This window comes from Ornithodoros turicata, chromosome 5, assembly GCF_037126465.1.
Source record: "Ornithodoros turicata isolate Travis chromosome 5, ASM3712646v1, whole genome shotgun sequence".
NCBI classification, from domain to species: Eukaryota; Metazoa; Arthropoda; class Arachnida; order Ixodida; family Argasidae; genus Ornithodoros; species Ornithodoros turicata.
In genome coordinates, this window is record NC_088205.1 from 940886 (window position 1) to 963944 (window position 23059).

The 23059-nt window shown below is 45.7% G+C and overlaps 2 protein-coding genes across 3 annotated transcripts; one reads left to right on the forward strand and one right to left on the reverse strand.

The window, feature by feature from the left end:
• The first annotated feature begins 25 nt into the window (after positions 1 to 25).
• Positions 26 to 12356, forward strand: LOC135393778 (probable glutamate receptor). 2 transcript variants are annotated; one of them, XM_064624035.1, is made up of 8 exons: positions 26 to 474; positions 3645 to 3748; positions 3840 to 3930; positions 5562 to 5723; positions 7118 to 7256; positions 7946 to 8163; positions 9254 to 9543; positions 10205 to 12356. In XM_064624035.1, the coding sequence occupies exons 2-8, from the start codon at positions 3645 to 3647 to the stop codon at positions 10539 to 10541; spliced, it is 1341 nt and encodes a 446-aa protein (XP_064480105.1). In that variant the 5' UTR covers positions 26 to 474; the 3' UTR covers positions 10542 to 12356. The 2 variants fall into 2 exon arrangements, with proteins under 2 accessions (XP_064480105.1, XP_064480106.1); XM_064624036.1 differs by lacking the exon at positions 5562 to 5723.
• LOC135393777 (MFS-type transporter SLC18B1-like) lies at positions 11585 to 21319 on the reverse strand. Its single transcript, XM_064624034.1, has 13 exons — positions 20555 to 21319; positions 17056 to 17151; positions 16917 to 16990; positions 16710 to 16857; positions 16138 to 16206; positions 15968 to 16055; positions 14625 to 14770; positions 14354 to 14452; positions 14117 to 14208; positions 13443 to 13538; positions 12795 to 12869; positions 12633 to 12726; positions 11585 to 11909 (listed from the first exon to the last, which is right to left on the reverse strand). Exons 1-13 carry the CDS (start codon positions 20843 to 20845, stop codon positions 11814 to 11816), a joined length of 1464 nt encoding a protein of 487 aa, XP_064480104.1. The 5' UTR covers positions 20846 to 21319; the 3' UTR covers positions 11585 to 11813.
• Positions 21320 to 23059: the final 1740 nt, after the last annotated feature.

Sequence of the window (23059 nt, forward strand, 5' to 3'; positions counted from 1 at the left end):
TTTCTGTGCGTCTGTCACTCGACACGAGATGTATCAGCCAACCAGGAGAGGCTGGCGATTCGTGCAAGTCATTCACTATCTCTATCCCCTTATGGCTGTAAGAAATATCTCCTATCTCTGTGGAAAGTGGTGCTGTGAATTGCACTCAGGCGGTAAATTGTACGTAGGCGAATTTTCTTGTAACAAGAAGAATTCATAGACAGCTGAAGGATCGATGGCCATGCTTTGAGATAGGATTACCACGGGGGCTCTCTCCTTCTTGTTTAAGTGCCACGTATTCACTGTAATCCTTCTGTTGATGTTTCCGCTCTTCGGCAACTGTCAGCACAGTTCACCGTGAAGCCGATCCAGGACGCAACATGCATCATGCCACCGTATCAGGCCGCTCGGTGAGGGCAACAACGTGCCTCTTTCTTTTGGTAGCGGCAATCTACTCCTGAGTTTCTGTCGGCACGTCCCACGACGACAACGCAGGTAAGAGGCCACCAGCGACAATGGCATAATCCGTTCTGGAGACATAGACGGAGACACCGTTGCTGCTTGAAATGTTATTGCATTCCATATGTTGCTTTGCACAGTGTTCTTACATAAGCTTAATTTATAGAGGAAAAAATAAAAATTTGGGGTTGTTGGTGCAGACATCGTCGGGACACACACATAGTATGTATACTACGTATGCCCAGGTAAATATTGTCAATCATTCTCAAATTACCGTTCACTATCTCTTCTATCAGTGCTACTTTCTTTACATACTCAACTCAACGGAAAAGATGTTTCGACCCTCTACTAAAAGAAATGAAGTAGCAGACCACTTCTGGGTGTCACACAGCTCCATGAGCCCAGTTTCTCTCTACTGTGCTCTCTTTATTTTGACCTTTTTGTGACACACGCACGCACACGTACTAAAGATCTTCAGATCGTTTACAAATTTTTCATGTGAAAACCACAGTTCTAAAAGACTGCGTTCTATCATGTTGATTTACAACGAGATTGAGAAGAAAAAAAGAAGACAGTCGGGCCACTCAACATGATGCCTTCAGCAGAACCGAGACAGGGACATGGCAGACATGTTCGTCGCCTTGAGCGCAGCACGATGATATAATACAATCTGCAGTACGATATTTCTGTGTAATAGCTTTTCGCTGGTCGCTGTTCCGAAGTGGAGTACGACCCTTATCTGAGCAGTTGTTGTCCGGCATCAATGAGGAAGCGGCGACTATCTCAAAACCTATACAGACAGTTAAAAATGATAAAACCCTCAGTGCATCGAAAGGCGAGGACGGAACACAGAAAAAAAAGACGAGGACACGGCACTGAACAGCCAGCCAAAAATAAAAAAAGAAAAAAAAACTGCACTGAGGGTTTTATCGTTTTTAACTACGAATCACCAACTAGCCCAAGTTTCAACCCTTTTTCATATACAGACAGCTTAGGCAAACGATGATCGTGCTCGAAGAGATAACTGAAATCGTTATCGCTCGTTCGAGAACTCGTGGTTGCCATGCACATAACGTCATCGCCAATGCCGCTTTCTCCATCGGTTATCTGTCCCTGAGCGATCATTTAGGTGGTCGCTGTAGTCGCGTGTGCTCTATCTACTTATTTGCATATAAAAAGAATCTATTTATTTTCACCGGAAAAGTCAGCCAGAAAGGACGGCTTGCTTCATGTATACATTACTGACGTATACCGATTGTGCGCATGCTTAAAAAGCCATCCTCTCCCTTCACTTCCTTTACCCTTCCTTTAACCTTTCCTTTCCAAGGCGTGTTGGTATACTCAATAGCTGAAGAATGATATTCCCAGTTCAACGTTCATCCTCCCATATTAACGGCTGTGAAGTGTGGCAGAGCCCTGTGGCTACCACGGGGAAACATTCCACGTCATCATCACTTCTGCATCATTTGTTGTTATTGCTGTTCAGAGCGCATCTCGTATTACGTGCATGCGTAGAATCCTATGGGAACCGGAAAGGGCTTCGTAAACATGTATTGTCTGGCTCCGCAAGACCGTACCATGTGATACTTCGTAAACACTCGTGTCTTCTGGCGTGCAGCCGAGTGTTCTATTTCAGCCCGAGACCAAGGCGAACATACAGACGTACTGTCCATGACACCGCCATAGAAAACGGAACAATTTGCTGTGACGTGATAGAAAGAAAGCAAGTCTGGTTTCTTTGAGTCAACTTCTCTAGGCAAAGAAACGGAGGTGCGAAACTAAAAGGCCACAGCACAGAAAAAAAAAAATCTCATTCTGCTCAATGAGCGGAAGTCATCCTCATATCATCGTCATCATGTATCTCTCTCTCTCTCTCCTCAAACGCATGGAAGCGTTACCCCTATCCCTTATCAAACTGTTTGTTTGTTTGTAAGAGAGAGAAAAAAAGATAGGAGCAATTGAACTCGCTTCCCGACGTGTTCTAACGGTGTACTAGCTCGCTTGCACCCTTACGTAGTTTGCTGCACTCGTACCGTCCAGAATAATAGTGAGTTTTAGTATATCGTACGCTGTCGCCTTTGCGTACGGAAGGGATAGCGTTGGTGGTTCTGCGCACGCGCAAAACAAAAAGTGCTTCGCGTATTGCGCAGAATCACCACGCTATTCCTTACGTACGCAAAGGCGACAGCGTACGATATACTAAAACTCACTAATACTTCACCCCTATCGCAACTTGCGTTCCAGTGTACACAAGAGCCATCTGGCTATAGTTCCCAGCGTAGCAGAATGCCTCACGTGTCGTGCTTTCTTTTCGAGGGTCTGAGACGGTTCATCATGGAAATGGCAAAACATCGGGTGATGAAATCACCTTCTCATGTCGTTTTATTCCCAATCTAGTCCAATGTTGCTGCACCCCTCTGCAATGAAAAAAAAAAAAAAAGGTGCACAGTATAGGTCGTAGCCTTTATACAAGTTGGCAAGAATTATTTAGGAAGTCCTGAAACCAAAAATCTGCGCAAAGCAGAAACTGAAGCCCGTGTGGTGGCGTGCTATTTTCGAGCGATCTGCCTGCTGGTGCCGAAGCCCGGATGAGTTAGATGGGCGTGTGCACATTATTCTCGCTCACGTTGTATTCCGTGTACGGGAGTTACGCTTTACGGTAGCATGACACATCCTATCATCGCATCTTCATTAGTCGACGCCATGCAAGAACACGCAGAGGCCTCGATCTGTAACATAAAGATAAGGAGGCTAATAATGAAGTGGTATCAGCTTGTGTAAACGTTCGCTTATAAATGCAGCAGGTGAGGAAACTGTATCCGAAACCGTCGACAGACCTGTCGTTATACCCGAGTAAATGGGCGCACCGGAACAATTTTCCAAGCATTATCGTCAGAAAGACATCGTGCCCAAACGGTACGTTTCGTAATTAGGCAGATAACAGACCACTTTATCAGGCACACTGCTCACATATACGTATGGAAACATTGTGCATTTTTAATACTCCGAACACACGCACGCACACAGAAAAACTGTTGCGTAAAGCCCCAGGTCTGAGCAGGAGCCTCACTGAGGAAGTCACAATGGTTTGCCCCAGACCGCGAGATTTAACACTGCGTATTACGGGACTTCACGTAGGTTCTGAGAAGTTCGCTTTGCAATACCTTTTATTGCATTTGAGTAAGTCTTCTGATTCTCCTTACTAGATGTATCCATTTTGCGGGGTCAAGACAGACAAGAAGGGTGTCGAGTCATACACCGGCTTGTGTGGTTACTCTTTCGGGCTGCTGCAACAGTCGCTGAAATTCAAGTGAGCTGATGGTATCTCTTCTCTTTTCTCTGTGTGTTTTGCTAGGGTTCAGAACACTGTTCCACAAAATGTCTCGAAATCTCTTGCACAGTTACACGACACATCGAACGCCGGAGTTCGTGTGGGGAGGCCGCGGAGCCGATGGAAAGTGGGCTGGTCAGCTCGGCATGGTCGCTAGAAATGTAAGCTAATGAGAGCTATGCACGAAATATTGATGTTCGTTTTTCGATCGAGAGAAATCGTAATAGCTGCTGAGTACTTTCGAATGATTTCAATAATATACTCTAAATTTCCAGGTAGCAATTCAATTGGAAGTATTAAGAAATTGAGTAAAACATCTGAGATTCGAAGACGGAAAGGAAACGACGACACAGGTTCCTTCTTGCCTGCGTACCAAATCCACATTTACCTTCCAAAGAAAGAGACGGATCGGAGGAGCAAACTGACTATAGCATGCATTGCACAGACCTGCATATGGCTTTGTTCCTCTTTATTCCTTCGTCTTCATTTTATTGCATTATATTGTGTTACACGCGCGCCTTTGTCACATTTTCGGACCTCAATAGGCGGGACGTGTGGCGAGTGCAAAGAAACGAGCAAAAAGAAGAAACAAATAAGATGTTCAACTATGGCAGCCACCGAAAAAGCCAGACAGCGGCGGGTTTGAACCAGCGCCTTGACCAATTCGACCACGCTGGCATCTCTTTTAAAACCTTTAATGAACAGTATTACCGCTGGCATCTGCTTTCCGACGACTTGCCTGGGAGCTTCACATTGTTATCACACACTGAATAACATGGTGACATTGCATGTTAGGGGGACGCAAAGACATGAACACACACACACACACACAACCAATTCGCAACTTTCAAGCTTTACTATGCTTCTATGACAAAGAAACGTATACCTCGAACAAGCATACGAGATATGTGTCTTTCTTTTTTTCGAAAATAGTTAAGACCTGCAGTGCACCCCCATTTTTTTTATCCTATCACCATCACCCCGTGCAAGGAGAAGACAAAAAGGGGTCAAAAACGAGACGGCACACGTACGTTTTTGTTCCCTTTTTGTCTTCTCCTTGCACTGGGTGTTTTAATGATTATAGAATCTCCTTTACCAACCCGCACGAATTTTAACTTTACCCGCATTATCGTGTCTGTTTGCTTTTTTTGTCAGGGTCGCCGTATATAGGTGAACTAACGCAACTTCCTTTGAAGTTGCCTATGTTTTTTTGTTTGTTTGTTCTACCGCATGTCTCACGTGTTTATCAACAGATCGATACAGAATAGTCGTTGACCGCGGGCTTCAGCCACACTTCAAGATATGATTCGCCATGCAGTTGGGAATTTACAACATCTTTTGTTTTGACATTATTACCGTGTAACCTGAATCGCTGATCTCCACAACATATGCTTTTCCACATGAGAGCGGAATATTATACACCACCCCGGATGCAACTTCGTTATGTTGTTTTACGTCTTTGTGTCGCCCTAACATGCAATCATGACACACTCTCCTACATTTCTTCTCATTCACACGCACATTATACATACGACACAAGTACCAGGCAGCGGTATCTGGTGAATATTGATAAAGGCACTAGACCGGTAATCGAGAGATGCGTGATTCAAATCCCGCTGCAGTCTGGCCTTTTCGATTACTGTCGTACTTCAACACTTGATGTTTGTGTTGTTGTTTGTCTGTCGTACGTTCCAGCCTCAGAACAATCACTCTCCACAAATGTGTTTTGAAAGTACTACCTAAGTACGGGTGCTATCCGTGTACTTTGTTTCTTTGTCTCCCATCGTCTTAGGAAGCTGATATCGCCGTCGGCCCGATAACCCCTACAGAAGACAGGTGCACCGCGGCTATTCCGTTGCCTTATTACTTCCATACGCAAGCTACTCATGCCGCAGGAAGATTGGAGACATACGTCACCGATGTGTCTGGCCACATAGGAGGGTTTGATGCCCAAGTAATAACACACTCGTTTACAACATCTGCGCACTGCACTCTTTTCATTATTCTCGTGATCACACATTCACCGTTCGCCTTTCACGCCCTTCAACGTTGAGTTGGCCAAAGCTCCGCCAAGTCTGCACTGTGTGCCCGAGGTGTCTGAAATATATGAGTGCTCAGTGCACATTGATAAAAGTGTGCGCTGGTAAAAGTAACCCGCGGTTATTACTCGCGGATACCAGCGCCGATTTGCGGGTAGAAATTCAATGTCGCCGCGAATTACGGGTAAAATTCGGGTCTACCCACAATGCGATATAGTGCGGCTAAACCCGCATTACTGGCATACCCCTAAGCTAACCTTTTGCGACCCTAACATATTCGTGAATTTTTGCATTTTCTCCAGGTTTCATCGAGAAGAATACTGGAATATAAGTTGACATAACGGCTGATATGAACTCTCACCGGAGCACGTGTGGTTTGCACTTAAATAGCTGACAAATTGGACACCGAACACTGAGCGAAGCAGCATGCGTTTGTTTCGCTGCTCTGTTATTTGAGAACCACCGCGTTAGACAATCCAAACCGACTGTCTCGTATTCCCTGAGAAACTACTTACCAACTGATTCCTGATATTATTTACTTATTTGGAGAAGAATGAGGCAGAAGACCACGGTTTCATGGCAGTGGTACGATGGTCTTTTAGCAACGGTATGGTACACGCACAGGACTATAGCGTGTGATATCGGTGATATATATGGTATACACGGAGTGGCATAGCAAGAGGATGTGAGAAATTGTGACACAAGAGTTTGGCAACAGTGTGCGATTAGAAGAAATAGCACTCAACTGTGCATGCCACCAAACGCGATAGTTTGAACATGCGTACTGCACGTTATATTGCACTGTCACGTAGGGTGTGCATACACCATTATGACACAAATCATGAGGGCCTGCCTGCCTGCCTCATGGAAACTTTGCGAAGCATACAACACAGTGATTGCTAACATGGCATGTTTTCTTTCTTTTTTTGCCGAACGGAGATTTTGGCCGGATTGAGGCACTCGGGGATCAAACGATTGTTTTTCCGTAACGAGCCTGTTGTTCGTTATGAGACATTGGCCGTGATGAGACTTGGGCCGTAATGAGACCCGATTGTGCGTCCATTTCCGCACAAAGGAATACTTCTATAGAAATCCTTTACATGCGGTAGGTCTAATAAATAACATTGTCCTGAGGTTGAGGAAATGTCGCCGGACCATGACCTTTGAAAGTTTTCTTGCGACACTGTCTTTACTAGCAACTCCAAAATGGCCAAGGCGTGAATGCGAAAACCGTCATTCTCATTTGACACCATGAGGTTGTACATGTCCAAACTCTGCACGATTCCGAAGAAGATTCTCCGTATTCCAGATATGGGTGTTACTCGCTGGTATCAGTCTGTTTCTGGCCGTACTGCTGGCTTTGCAAGGAAAACCCCGCAGCGCTCGGACATTCTGGAAACGATGCTACGACGTCATCTTCGAGCTGTTGGGCAACATCGTATTAGAAGGTGATCAATCGCAACTGTGCCGTTATGCGCTGTTATGCAATCGATACTTACAATCCCATCGTCATTCATGTAGGTGTTGTTATTGTTTACAATGTTTAATGCTTCACATATTATGGTTCATAACACACTTAAGCCTTGCTGCCATCTTTACATGGATTTACGTGGATGCGCCTATATGCGTGTCTAGGTATTGTAAAAACCGCAGTTAAGACGGACTTCTTTTTTTTCACCCTCTCTCTTTCTTACATACAGACAATTGGCAGACAAAAAGTACAATTCTCACGACACCATGTGGCGGGAGCTGCCATTCCGTCAAAACAACAACAACAACAAATCTTCATTTTGTGATTATGATTTTACTATTGTTCTTCCTTGTGCTGGTCTAGTATGTGGGTCGGCAAGTTCACTTCATGATTGCCATGAAGAGTTGTGACGTTGACGCGATATGATGAGCTGTGAGTAGGTCCCACTATGATACGATGTTAATGCATTCCCAGAAAAGTGAGGACATTTGCCCCTCTATACAGTGTCCTTGTCGTTTGCAATGTGTTACTTTGCTGTTCTTTTTCCCGCAATCTCCACCCAGTTTATTATCGAACTGTGGCTTAGTAAAAAAAAAAAAAGAAAAAGAAAGACGTACTTAGATATATCCACATTATTCTGGTTTATACGGTCCACATCTGTTCCAGCATCTGCGAGGCAGCACAGGTCCCATCCCTCCCGCATGATCATTGCCTTCTGGTGGATGTCGCTGGTGGTTATGATGAACACATTTACCGGTCACATGAAGGCCAGCATGGCTGTTCAAAAGGAGCTGCCTAGAGTGGACAGCATCCAAGATATCCTCGATCGACCAAAGCTGATTCCAGTAATCATTCGAGGAAGCACGTTCGAAGAAGTCTTTACGGTGAGGACGGTTTCAGCAAGTTGGCAGTGGTGATTGGATGGTACTCCAGATCACGACCTACTAGTGCAGATAGAGGCATGGACATACGAAAACTACCGGCACCGAGGTAGGGTAGCCGGCGGCGGGGTATAAGGTGGAGGTACTACCAGCACCGAGGTGAGGTAGTAGTTCTGGCGGTCGCCCGACATTCGCTGTTGAATTTGGCGCTAATTGGCACTCTCTTCGTCACGTGATTTTCCGAAGCTGTGGCAATGCTACTACGACAAAGAGCGTGCACAGCAAGCAGCAGATGATAATAGACCATCAGACTGCGGTAGCCATGATGATTATAATATGTCATTTCCTCTCCCCCAAGTATGAAGTACTACAGTTCTAGCAGCGACTATCGTAACTAACCCTAAACCCTGGTCTCCCGTAGAGTGCCGTGTGTCCATATAGTGTGTGTGTCGTGCTTCGGATCACGCAGAATAACCCGGTTCCTCTACACCTCCCCTTTGTGCATGCAGTAACGTCTGCGAAAAAATATCTGCGACCGAGAACAACAAGTAGCTTGTCACAGGTCGTCGATGTACGCTACCGCAGTACATATTTCGCACGTCAAAATGTTCACTATCTAGTTCTGTGCTGCTTGCCGATATCGTCAAGAGGAGTCGTGTTGCGTGTTGTGTAGGACAAGCTTTTATCTTCTGGACTGTGTTAACGCTTTCAGAAAAGCACGGAACGAGATATACACGGAAAATGTGATTCGCAAAAAGTCTTAAAGGTGTTGTTAGGTGACTGCACATGTTTGTAGCACGTGAAGCTGCTACACCTTCCGGAATCACAACACGGCTTTGCAGTTCCGTTCACATTAGAAAATGTTAATATGCAGAACAAAATGACTAGAAAAGCAGCACGGAAACCCCATTTGTTTAGTACGTTCCCTGTACCTTAGTCACCTTTTGTCTCCCGTGTTGGAAAATAGCGTGCTTTGAATTGCGGTGACTCTGGGTTTTCGCTCTGAGCTCCGATCTGGAGTCTGCCAGCGCCCGTAATTGGAAGTGTTGGTTATGCTACTTCACCAATGTTACCTGTTTGCTGGGTTTTACAGAGATCACCACGTAAGGATGACCAGCTCTTGTGGCAGAGAGTGAAGCGCATGAAAAGTATTCTGCCCTCAGTGGAAGTGTTCTCAAAAGACATATTTGACGACGTGCTAGCTGGAAGAAAGGTGGTCTTCCTCGATACTCTCCTCTTCGTGTACTGGGTGGGAAAATTCTACAGCAGCCAACTGCCTCGTGGAGAATTCTATCTGGCAAAGTACCCTGTGTTGACACCGATCATGAGCATGTGGGCAAACAAGAATCTGGATAGAGACGTGATCAAAGCTTTACACGAAAGGTGAAGCATGTTCCCTGAAGAGATTGAAGCAGAAACCCCAGGTCGGGAACCGTCAGTTTCAAGCAGAGAGCAGACCGTTGATAACGGTGGCTAGCGTCGAACCGTATCAACCGGAACCAATCAGTGGACAAGATTCTGTCCACTGATTGCGATAATGTTATCAATGTTATCCACGATAACCTTATCAACGGTATACTAAAACTCACTACTGTTCTTCCATGACCCGAGGCTTCCGCTTCAATCCACCTTCCCGAGATCATCGAATTTTCTGAAGGACAGCAGTTAACGCAACGTCAGCAAGTGCCAGTGACAGAAGCTGAACCAGCGCTCTCGTCAAATTACCATAACGAAAGACACACGGACCCACATTCACCCTGGTTATATTCCTTCAGATCATCCACTGGTCCTTCAGATCATGGCTTGAGTGTTGGTAGACACAAGTAATGCTGTGTTTGGCTTAATTCTTCCCACAGCCGTTCTCTGCAATTTACGCTGGGCTTTCTTCTTTTCGATGCATGTAAATAGAAGACTCACGTTTACGACAGCAATATCTCTAATGCATCCTTAACTGATTTTGCTGGATACGAAAGCCAGATAGCCACAGCGATAAAAGACAGCTATCGCAAACTACTTCGATCGATCTAAAAAAAATGTTTTGTAGGTCACGATGGATAACAGAATCCGGGATGGCCGACCACTGGAAACTGTCCCTGATGGACCGAAGTTGGCGTGCCGTTAAAACTAGCGGTGGCTCAGAGTACGCAGCTTTGAAAACTGCCGATGTCATGGCTTTGCTCTTCATCTGGCTGGCCGGTGTCACGTTGGCTTCAGTCGTCTTCGTTGTGGAAATTTGCCTACAACTCAGATTTCGGAAATCTGCGTCCTTTCAGCATCGTCGTACATTTCGTACCGTTAGCGATGCAACGATAACACGTTCGGCAGTTGCCACCACGGCAGCTGTCGAGTGTGTTATCGTCGCATCTCCATATCTCCATTAATCGAGGCCACGCAACAAAATACTGCAACCATTTGTCGTAGGCTATACAGATAACGAGATTAATGACAAATTAGTGTATATATCAGTGTGTACACTCGCCTGTAAATAGAAAGAGACAACCAGGGTTGTGCTGGAGTAAAACAGACTCAGAACGCATCTAATGCCATTAGGAACCCGAATGGTATTATCCACGAACGTCGTGCCCCACATCATGCAGTTTGTAATGACATTAAACGCCATAATGTCGATGCCGCCCTTTGGCTCCGCCATGCGTTCTTTTGATTTTGTCAGTGAAAATTTCAAACAACTCCAGCTTTTCTTTCATCGAAGAATACTCGTGTGACCTGAAACTATGAAATAATCTTTTCCCGAACTGACAAACGGTACAAAGTGATTGTTACTCTGCGCGGACAATGGGAGCGAGAGTAGGCATTTCATCGCCAAATGAGTTGTGGCGATCCCATTTATCAGAAACTGCAATTCGGACAAATGTACTTAAAAATCTCCGTGTGGCTCCGCACGAATGACATTAAAACTGAAGCCATTAAGCACTTAATGTCCCTTTTTGTGCCGCTGCGTCCCGTTTGAAGCTTCACGGGGAAAGTCGAAATGATTCGACGTAGGTTACTTGTATACTTGGCCAAGATCAGAAACTATTCAGCCGTTCTCCATTCTTTTTTTTTTTCTTTTTGTCACGACTCTCGCGGAGCACCTATCGTTCGAGACAAAAACGTAGATATATCTTCACACCAAGTGTCCGGTGGTGTGTATTACGCATAGGGCTGGAGGGGTTAAATATCTCGATATTTTTCATAACCACTCAACGAAAATTGCGAGCAAAAACACGTACTCCGATCCCGTTGGATAACAGTTATCACGTGAGAGAATCATTCGGCCAGGGTAAGCATCCGTGAATTGGTGTCGTGACTTTGCTCTGAATCTGGTAAGCCGTGGCCGGTTGCTGTGTTGCCACCGTCGTTGGTGTTGAAAATTGTTTGGTACATATGCGTCGTGCTAGGTGGACGTTAGGTTTTCACTCGGTCAAGAGTTTTTCTCGTTCGTATTTATTTTCCCCGCTTCGATTTCAAGTAAACATAATAAAGGAATAAAGTAATCACACAACAACACAACTGGGTGACAAAGACACTTTACATTGCGGTGTCTGATGCGTTGTGAAGTACATCATGAAGCACTGCGCAGACGTGAAAAGTTAGTAGTATAAATGCAGGTAACCGAGTATTCTGAAATAATAAAATCTACGGCTCGCGTTCTGTCACAGTTGCCGCCGCCATTGGACGCCTTTGAGAAGCGGTGCACGTGCTTTCTGCGAGCATCGCTTCACGAGCATGAACACGCAATAGGCAATTATCTGAAAGGCAATATAAATACATCGTTAGCTTCATCCCTTTATAATCCCGGTCCGAGAGATATTGGTATGTAAAGGAAGTGAGCTCTCAAAGAGCAAATAAAGCGATTATCACCGCAAAGTGGTTATTGACCTTGGCGGGCTTTCCTTGTACAAGTTATAGCCCCAATAGGGTTGCCGTTATCTATCGAGCCCTTAGGTAGTTATAGTAAACCGTTGGTAGGGTTATCGTGTCTCTCGTAACCAACCGCAGTCGTGTGTGACTCAGAATCTTATCCACTGATTGGTTCGGGTTGATATGGTTCGACACAGCAACGTTATCAATGGTTTGCTAAGACACTATACTATCTGCTACCAGGGGCGGATGCCATGACCTGCAGTTATCACGCAGTACTAGTAATGCTTGAGACTTTGTAATGCTTGGTATCATTAAACGACTTCCACAATGCATTTTCTTGGTAGCATGTTTGATGCTTATTTGCCTCGATTTAGCCGGAGGGAACTGAACCACTGCCACTTGCAGCGCGCGAAGTCGTGCGCTGCAAAAGTGGCGCGTTGTGTTGTTGCGGCTACTACAAACGTGCCCGAGTACACAAATGCATATTTATGTACAAGACTTATACACACATATATGCACACTTATGTACATATTGCGCCTGATGTCTATAGTGCACTTTACAATACAAAATCAAAGTGAAAAATATAAAGAGCCTCAATTGGACTTACCAACACAATCACGTTCATGAAGAAAAGCATAGAACCCCACCTGTAGCCCAAGGATTCAAACAAGTATCCACCAAGTGTTGGTCCCACAAAGGCCCTGTAGACAGAGTATAGGCTTCGTTGAATAAATTTGAATTGAGTGCCCTTCCGAGATCAGTGACTTACCCCATCGAATGTGATGAAGTGAAGAGGGATGATACAAGGCCGTATGTGGATAAATCATCTGGAAACCCGCGAGCTCTGAAACGACGAATCCCTCGCGTTTATTTTTACCGCACAGGGACGTTCGTCACATGGTAAATCTCTGGCACCCTCGGAACCTGGTGTGTGAATTACCAACGGGTTTTACCTGACGCGTTTATTAAAATTGGTCGCCTGCACTTTTTCTCCGAGTGATACAATAATTATGGCGAAAAACCACCATGCTTTGCCAGTATAGCATCCCTCAATAAGAAGACACGTATACTCCACTGCCATTGGAAATGATTCCTACGCATGCGCTGCCGCACACGTGCTCCCAGAAACGGAGGATGACATCGCCGCCGACAGGAAAGAGCACACGATCAAAGTCCCAAACCGGTACTCTACGTCGATGTAGCTACTAGGAGCAATTTCTCGATTTTCTCCGTTTCAGGAGCGTCTCCAGGCGGGACCGAAGCAACTCTCAACTCATCTTCGACAAGCGTTGAGCGCTTTCTTAGTGGACGTACACCGACATCTTCCACCACTTGGTGTCTTTTGGGGATATCTTTACCGGGGCCTTTGCTACTTGATGAATTGAATAAAATATGTTTCAAGCTTACAGTTACTTACAGGGTGTCTCTCAGACTCCCAACGAATGGGCACACAATGGCACCACCAGAGCCGGAGCCAAACACGGCAAGTCCAAGCATCACCATCCATATTTTCCTGCAACAAAGGTTATTTCGGTGAGAATTTAGTTTGGGGATACTTCAACAACAACACTATTTCAGCGATTATGAGTGATGTGTACGGGCGATTCTCTAACACCGGCTGAGATGTCTGAGGTTTTCCCTGGGTTACAGAGACTGCCGGCACAGTTCCCCCTGAAGTCTACCCAGGACGCATGAGAGACGCCATGTTGGGAAATGCGAGTCCACCGGAGCCCATGCCGTGTACAGCTCGCTGTCTACCACGAGATATAGCGCTGTGTTCACTTCCCACAGTGCCGTACCCGGTGTGCCCCCGACGACGGCTGACGTAGTCGCGCGTTGCCGCTGCCCTGCGCTCCGCCGAGTGTCGTCCAACTTCGAATTCACTGGCGGCGATGCACGTCGTTACGCCGTCGGGCTCTAAACCAGTCTTATCTGCGATAGCATCGAGCAGTATGCTTCAGAGGTAGATGGCGCCAAGCACAAAATGTCGCGTTTCGTCCCGCGTCTAATTTAGTCCCACCTTGCCCTACCACACGATGGTGATAGAAGACCAAAAATATTGGATTGAATTGAATTGGAGAATGGTCTTACGTATCGCTGTTAATGAAAGGAGCAGGACCAAAAAGCAAGAGGCTAATAGCCAGAAGAACACAGCCGGCTACAGTCAGTTGGTCTGTCCAAACCTGCGGGATCAGAACGAAAAATGTTATATTGAGAAAATAATGAAAAGGAAAGAATATATCACGTCAGAATGTCAAGGCGCACAAACCCAACTCATACACTGGTGCTGGTGCAATAATAAAACATTTTCTTTGAGTACTTGCACACCGTTTTATCGGCCAGTCTTCCCCATATCCAGGCAGTTGAGGCGTACACGGATCCGTTGAGTACAAATATCAGTCCAAGAACGACGGGTTGGAGGTTGAACTGCAATGACCGAAAGGCAGGAAATGACAGATCAAGTGATACACGCAATTATTTTGACCAAGCAAGGCTCGGTAATCACCGCTTACAGAAGCGGATAAAAAAAGAGATGGCATTGTTGAACTTCAGCCTATACACCCTAAATTTATTCACTATAAACAGGCACACGACATACCTGACGTAAGTGAGGCTCCAATACTGCGGAGTTAAACCCGATGATGAGGAAGGTTGTGAAAATGGCGTAAGCGTTCAGAAGAACGCCTATGTTGCACCAGAATTTCAACAGTTGCCCTGTCTTGTTACTGCAGTCTATCAGCTCCTCTAAAAACGAAAAGAAAAAATAAAATAAAAAATACGAAAACTCGACATTCCTGGACGTTGAAACGTGAGAAACTGACAGGCACACACATCAACCCATACATCCAATTAGTGTCAAAATCGTGAATTTAGTTTTAATTATTATAAGACACCATATTAGTGGCCCGTCTGCTTTGACAGCGGCTATGTAATGCTACGTGCTCGTGAAATGATTCATCATTAGTCTGAGAAATCAAGCGCTAATGTGCGATCTCAAGTGACGTGTTGTAAATCTACAGGACAAATACCTTGAACAGTAACGGTTCGACCGCCTGAAGCATACTTAACGATAACGTACATTCAGCAACCGAAGCTGGAGCCCCCCTATCGAAAGGGAGCGTGTAGAGGAGGTGTTGTTCCTCTACATGAGCCCCGACCGGCGATGATGGTATGCCACAGAGAGGCGATGACGGTGGCCTGTCTCCATGGCCGCGCATGTGGAACTGAAGCCGGTGCAAGATTTCTGAATTGCATTGGTGCTCTTCCAAGGCAAGTCAAGTCGAGATGAAGCCATATTTACGAACTCGGGGGTAAGTCTCACGAAAGGTCTATCAAAAATAGTTTAGGCACTCTATGGCTCCTTGTAGGGTCGTTACAGTTCAACTGCTACAAGGCCGTGGTTTGACTGGTGGCCGTCACTGACGCCATACCTAGAGTCCCTGAAGAGAGCTCTACCTGAGAAACGTCCTCATGACGTTGGTAGACACACCGAAACCAAAACAGATCGGAAGGGGAGAGCTGGGTCCTATTGAAAGAAAAGTAGGACCGCGTCCTTTTCAGAGACCATCGTAATCCCCTCAAGACCGTGGCTTTGAACGTAGTTCAACCATACCAAAATCGTGGCGCTGTCGGACATTATGACGTCATTTGTTTACAAACGGGTAGAGGTCTATTGAAAGAAAAGTAGGACCATCATAATCCCCTCGAAACCGTGACGTTCGGGCGCGACCTTGTTCGCTTCGAGCATAGTTCCACCAAATTGTTGGCGCTGTCATATGTTTACAAACAAGGAGAGGTCTACTGGGAAAATTTCCGCCATCCCTTCATCTTGCCACCTCGACCTTGGACCTTTCATGGCGGTCTTACCAGTCCACCCAAGCCTATGCTGTGGCCGCCATTAAAGGTCCAAGGTCACGGCGGGAAAGGGAAAAAGATCCATACCTGGTGGTGGCAGAAGGTAGTAAATGATGATAGCGCTGATAAGCATCAACGCCCCGATAACAACAAAAGGCAGTGCAAATCCGGCAAGCTGCAACGAATAAAGTTTAGTGAGGAAGATATTTCACCGCGCACCAGAGTTCTCAATAGGACTTGACAATAAACCACTGTACCTGGTAGAGAGCGCCACCAATGGTTGGTCCAGCTACCAATCCGGTACCGAATACTGTTTGCTGAATAGACTGCAAGTATACGACGGAATGGAGAAAAGCATTCAAGTTAGTTGTTAAGTTGTACGCCGTTATGGCAGGAGGACCGCTCCATATCTCTCCACCATTCTTCTTGGTATACATAGAAAGTAGTATAAAATTGTCGACAAAAAATTTACCGTTAAGCAGTCTTTTAAAACCGTTAAGCAATCTGGGGGTTCTGGAACTAAACTCGATTTTTTAATTTTAGAATTCCCCTTAGTACTTTCTTTTCGTTCCGGAGAACAACAACAAATACACTGATGCTGATTAATGGGGAAGGCAGTTGTGCATCAAGATACCGCAATTGCTGTGAACTGCATGAAGCAATGCAGTTGTTCAGGGTAAGAATAGCAACATTATTTTAGTGATTACATCATCGAGCCGAAGGGTGGTGATGAGGTAAAGAGAAAAAAGGGGACGTGAATCGCTACCTCAGGACATCTATATACCTCGGAACCTCGGTAAACTTTTGTGTTTATAATCAGATGACTTACGTAGACTGTGGCCACAGAAGTTGGGAACTCAGCAGCCACGATGGTGAAGACTGCTGTTTGAAATGCTGCTGTCCCCAAGCCTTCAACAACACGTATCGCTATTGCCAAGTAAAGGAAAGGCTTGCCCGCTGGACATGCGATTAAAGACCTGCGGAAATAGACATATTGAGGCAGTTATACGGTTTAAGTTTTGTATTCATTGCTTACCCAAAAAGAATGCTCGCTGCTCCAACCCAAAAGAGGCCGGTCATAAGCATGAACTTGGGTCTAACGAGAGCCACCTTCATGGGACAATAAAGTCTCATGTTTAATTTCAGGCAGGATAATGACTCACCCATCAACTCACAATCTTTCCAAATAGTGGTGCTACGAAAAAGATTGTGAGCTCGAAGACGCTGAACACAAATCCATATTGTGTAGGTGTAGCACCCTTGCGCTCTGCCTGAAAGAGAACGAAAATACATCTGCCGTTTTGTTTGTTCGTGATATCGTCGTTCGTTCGTTCGTCATCTCATCATTGTTTCTTTTTATGTGTGTGTGCCGTGATATGAGCGTTCAGAAGTGCAAAAAGGAAGACTGCCGGCGGTATGCACTTGGTCGCACTCGCCGACATCAGGAAAGCGAGAGGTCAGGCCCGGAACTAAGAAACACATTTCCTGCTCCTTTTTTCCGCTTCTAAAGCCCTTGCGAAAGCGGCAGACTTAGTGTCCGCCCACTAACACAGGGGCATTATCCCTGGCCTCTGCAGTGGGATAATTTTTCAAAAACACGAGACCAGTTTACCGAAAAGTGCACTGAAACGTACCTGTGCCCTGCTGATCTCGTTTGCAAACTTGAACGTTTTTAAAAAGACGAATACGGCACTGATATATTTATCTGCCGTGCTGAAAAACTCTGAACATTTTATGTGATTCTCTTTGATGAAGTTAACTATGTACCACATCGTGTGCACGATATGCTCATGTACAACGCCACAGTGGCCTGGCTATGGATAAATTTTGTCCACCCGAGGGTTCTTTGACAAGCGACGTGCATAGGCGACGTGCACCATGCCGCAAAGTTGCTGGCGCCTGCTGCCAGGTTAAAATGCTGAATGCGCATGTGTTCTTAGAAGAAAATATTTCTTGCTTTGTGGACTGTCTACTTAAGGACATACCCCCACAGCTTCCGTCGTACATCAAATACACTAATCATTTTCTCCAAGTACTAAGCCAATGTCACCCGGCTCCTTCAAGCCTTTTAGTTACATTGGACGCGTCATCCCTCTATACTAATATCCCGCACGATGACGGCATTTCCGTCTGAAGCCATTCAGTGACCCTAGCGAGGACCTTTATTTCCGCCGGATTCGTTGAGCCGCCATTTTAGCGACCGCAGCGCCACCCTGCGGGAACTTTCGAGCGAATTCATTGAGGAAGTGCTACACACTTTCACAAACTTCCACAAATCTTCACGTATAATTCTCTGATTTTTAGGCCAGAGTTGCACACAAAGCTAAAGTTGTGGACTGAAGAGTCTGGCTGTTCCCTTTCGTACTTACGTAAGGGATGACGTGCTTATAGATAAGGCTTCACGACTTCATTAGCAGTGTTACGATGACGAGTGGCTATTTTACAAACAGTTTGTACATCTTTTGAGTGCAGCTCCACGAAGATAACGTTGCGTACGCTTACGCCGATATGCGTCCTGGTAGAGTGATGTACACAGAACGTAACGTAAACAGATAAGAATTCGTCGCGACATTCGCGAGTGCTTTGGCTTGGTGGAAATTTACAACCATTATGCACCGAACTCGAGGGATGGTTGCTGCGAAAATAGCGAGCCTTTTGTTTCCCTGAGGTCACTGAATATCTAAGGCGCAAGAAAACATATAAACGGTCCAAGCAGGACAATGCACAGTGAGTACGATTACATGGCTGCAGAAGGGAAGTTCGAGGCTGTTGTTGTGTTCGCTCAGAACTTCGAATTAAGGGCTGCAGTGACAAGATAACCAGTGACAGACAAGCTATAGTCGTGCCTTTGCACTTGAACCTTTAATACATTGTACTGCTTGTGTATTCTCATTCAATCATTAGACCCTCCTTCCGTCCCCCTTTTTGATGTACTTGTCATCATGTCTTCGTCGTTTTACAACGGCAGCTGTATCAGGGAGGTTTTGTGGCGTTGACGGTGATACGGTGAGCCTAACCGAAACGAAATGACGTCACCGTTCCATGTCGCCACAACATCACGTGGTACATTGGATGTCGCCAATGGCATCCCCCACATATGAAGTCACACCAGCTGCGGCACCGCCATTGGCCGGCGCAGTAGACAACCACAGCGCAGGGAGAGGGAAATAAACTGTGAGCTGTACGCTTATTTACCGCATTACGAGACCCAGCTTTCAATGGGCCATGAACGTAAATAAAATAAAATAAATAAATAAAATGAATAAAGTGTAAGTACAATGTTCTGCCATCAAGTAGGGGATCTAGCTACAAAGCTAGATCGCTTTTTAGAGACAGAAACTCTGTCTGACATTCTCATTGAGAATCTATATACTCTTCGTACATACCACGTCAGCAATTTCGAAAAATTCAAAAGAGTTGCTGCGGAGCCTAGTAGGTCCTTTTGTTTGAGAATTTATTGTTCCAATGATGTTACTCTCTCCCCCATCACCCAGAGACTATAAAATGGACAGGACTGTCCTAGCTATCGTATCACGAAGAACTGTGCTTATCGAGTTTAGCAACTGTCGTCGACCAACAAGTTTGGCAGTGTAAAAAGCAATAAAAATGTGACAGCGCATGTTTTCCTCGGTGCACGGTAATACATTCTCTACGTCTCTCTTGTGCTCTTCAACATGGATTCCGTAGAAGCTGCTCTTGCGACACGTAACTAGCGTTTTGCTCAAAATAAATCAAGATCCAAAAAATAAAAAAAAGAAGAAAACACAATATCGAAAATCAAAATGCCGAGCAATCAGCTTCACAATCTAGTTCGTAGCTCACAAGTGCGTACCATTTCGCATTACACATCTTGGCAACCTCATCAACTGAGTCACGTATTACGTAACGTAAGTGTTACTCTTGTCTTATTCGGTCGTCCCTCTTTCTTATAGATTATATCACAATATTACTTGTAATACCACTTCTGTGTCTTCATAAGAGTAGGTCCCTTACACCATAGGGAATGACGACAACAAGAAAAACTAGCTCGCTTGCTGTTTAGCAATTCTTTCTATCCAATTTTCTATAGTAATTAGCTGTAATATATGGCGCACCATCCAACCTTCATCAACTCGTACCCATTACAGCAATCACAGATTTAAGTTGCTTTACGGGTTTTACCTTTTTGTAATCACTGCAATCTATTTGCCATGTCGCTCCTACTAACTGCTGATCAACTTCCATATGTGAAATGCTTCGAGAAACGTTACACAAATAGCATTTACATGCACCAAAAAGGCGGTGTAGAAAATTAAAACGTATTTTGCGTATGTAAAAACGTATTCAAACGTTATAGAAAAACGTACTGAAAACTATTCAGTATCTAGGAGAAAGAATTTCGTAATTTAATTCAAACTGTAGTAGCATGACAGGTGCACCGGCTAGGTGGAAACAAGAACGCAAAAAAATCTGAGAGACACGAAAAAGAAAGAAAGAGCGTTCACTCAAATGTCCTCATATTCGCATTCATACCACGCGTACATAAAAAGTGAGTTGGCTGCGAAACTGTCACTCGAAGCAGCAGCAGGAAACTTAACTAATACAGTGAGCGCAATTAAGACAGACATAAGGGACGACCCAGAGGGGAAAAAGAGATGCTTGCTCAAGCAAAAAAAAAAAAAAAAAAAAACTTACCTCGTGCGGAAAGAACGGCGCTTGCAACGAGATGCTGGCTCCGACACAGAAATGTCCAAATGCTAAGGTGACCAATATAATCCGTTGTCGATTTGTTACACCCTCCTTTTTCCCTGCGTCTTTCTTGAGAAGTTCCGACTCTGCGCCATTCTCAGTCTTGAAATTTGTGCTCTCACTGCACAGGCCTTCCGTTTCATTAGCTACGGCTAACGCTTCGCAAAACGGGATTTCAACTTCGCGATAACTCCGTTCGTACTCTTCACTGCAATACGGGGTGCCCCCGGCAACCATTATGCAACTTCGCAACGTCACTAGCTGTAAGTTAAACTTGTTATAGACCCGGTCTTCGCATTCCGTTCACACAAGATGTTCCCATGTCTTGAGATAACGCGGCGAAGAAAGCTACACGTTGAACTTCAATGCGTTAAATCAACTTAGCTTGCCGCTCTCTCGTGCCGGTTATTGAAGTCATCAAGTTGCAACTGTGGCTGTAAAGTTGGGCTTGCGGGCAGTTGCTGTGAGTTCAAGTGCACACAAGGACCTCGGCCAATAAGAGTTGGGAAAGGTTGAGATGCAAGTACACCAGATAAGGTCACGGGGACCCTTCTGGGAGTTTGGCGAGCCAAAGTCAAAACGATAGGATATCCAGAAGGCCTGTCGCCTTCCGCAAGGACAATGTTTGTGGACACGGTATCAGAGCAAGAGATGTGATGAAAATTTTCGTCTGGCGCTGTTCGGTCAACTTCGTTGCTCTGGCAAGAATGGAAGCTTTCGCAAGATAGGGGTTTCTTCTGGGCTTGATATACACTTCCTGTAGAATTGCGTCTGATATCGTACTTCCGGACCCTCGGAGTCAACAAGCGGTAGGCCCCGCACAACGTAGCCTTTCTCCCAGAATTTTCGACGCAATTCTACAGGAAGTATGTATCAAATCAAAAATCAAATAGAAGAAATCTGTATCTTGCGACCTTCGCGTTGCGACCTAGTACTTCGAACTGGTTGCTTATGCATAAACAACAAAACGAAAAGTACTATAGGCCGAGCTGTTCTCTTCGAGTCCTCTCAAAAAAAAAAAAAAGGGGGGGCAATATCTATGTATTTGAAAAGAGGCAGAAGTCCACGTGTTAGAATGAATTAGATACGAGGGGTGTTCGAGTCGAGAAATTAGTTTTATTTTTCAACGTAATCACCAGCTGCACTAATGCACTTGTCCCAGCGTTTCAGGGGGGCTTTGATGCCAGCAGCAACCTTTGTCCTTTGCGTATATTTTTAGGTGATAGTCAGTGACCTTGATGTTAGCGTTTAAAATGCTGTGTTCTTTGATTAAACCTCAGTTGAGAGTCTGCAGTTGTCCTGTCTACTTCTACCCTGTCCTTGTCTTCTTGCTACTATTCGCCATCATGAACCTATACAACTACCCCGGATTGTTCGTCCAACGAAGAGGCAACCTTCGAATTGCTGGCCCCTGTCCGTCACAACTTCTTGAGGGACACCAAAGTGGGAAATCCATGTGCCGGGGAATGTGTGTGCGGCAGTCTCTGCGGTGGCGTCAGCCATGGGAGCGGGTTCATGCACGCCATCGCGTAAACCGATCCGCGACGTTTGTAGGTATCGGAAACCTTTGGACGTAGGTAGTGGACCCACAGTGTCCAGGTAGACCTTCGAGAAACGGTCCGTGGGCGGTAGAAATGTGCCAAGAGGCCTGACAGTGTGGCGATGACATTTCGACAGCTGGCACGGTACAGGCGCGCACCCAGAGACGAATGTCCTTTCGTACACACGGCCATACGAAACCGCGGAGAATCACGCCGGTTGAGGCACTCACACCAGGGTGTGCTAAGGCATGGATGGGGTCGAAGACAGCGCGACGGAGGGCACAGGACACTACCAATATTGTCGCCGACGCACTCAGCCGCGTTGAGGCGGTCACACAGACTACGGTATCACCACGTTCATTTCGAAATAAAGTTGTTGTTGGTGGTGGTGGTGTCACCACGAGCGTGCACTGATGGAAGTTTCTATGCAACCTATTGACAAACTGCCGTTCAACCTCGCGAAGACCCTCGGACCGTGGTCGAACGATGCCCACCAGATGCAAGGGCTTCGTTGTCTTGCCAAGTACTTGCGCTCCGCCGGTCTGGCGACGGATCTCTGAAAGCGATCCCCTTATCATCATCCCCTCATCCTTTCCCAATGTGCAATAGCAACGCCTCAGCGGCGGTGAATCGCTACCTCACCATCACCCAATGTGTATGTGTGTGTGTGCATTTATTTACGGTACTCTGCAACATAGTGCAAAGTCTCGCAGTGTCTCGTACAGTGCGAGCGTCATCGTTTTAGAAGAAGACCGTGAGAATTATCGATAAAGCCACAACCGGCGTTATTGTGCGAAGTGTCTTGGTTCATCATGATGCACCAGCGGCATGGCCGAGTGGGCGTCTCCCCCTTTTTGGTGGCAGTCAAGGTCGTGCTGAAGACTGGAAGGTGGTGGGTTTGAATCCGCTG

What these genes read in the sequence shown, in the direction of transcription:
- LOC135393778 (XM_064624035.1), top strand. Translation starts at nt 3,645, where the DNA reads ATGTATCCATTTTGCGGGGTCAAGACAGACAAGAAGGGTGTCGAGTCA. An exon ending in CAACAGTCGCTGAAATTCAA is followed by an intron (nt 3,749 to 3,839) that starts GTGAGCTGATGG and finishes TCTCTTGCACAG; the next exon opens with TTACACGACACATCGAACGC. An exon ending in ATCAAAGCTTTACACGAAAG is followed by an intron (nt 9,544 to 10,204) that starts GTGAAGCATGTT and finishes AATGTTTTGTAG; the next exon opens with GTCACGATGGATAACAGAAT.
- LOC135393777 (XM_064624034.1), bottom strand. Translation starts at nt 20,845, where the DNA reads ATGGTTGCCGGGGGCACCCCGTATTGCAGTGAAGAGTACGAACGGAGT. An exon ending in TTGGTGGCGCTCTCTACCAG is followed by an intron (nt 16,056 to 16,137) that starts GTACAGTGGTTT and finishes TATTCGTTGCAG; the next exon opens with CTTGCCGGATTTGCACTGCC. An exon ending in CTACCTTCTGCCACCACCAG is followed by an intron (nt 14,771 to 15,967) that starts GTATGGATCTTT and finishes TTTCGTTTTTAG; the next exon opens with AGGAGCTGATAGACTGCAGT.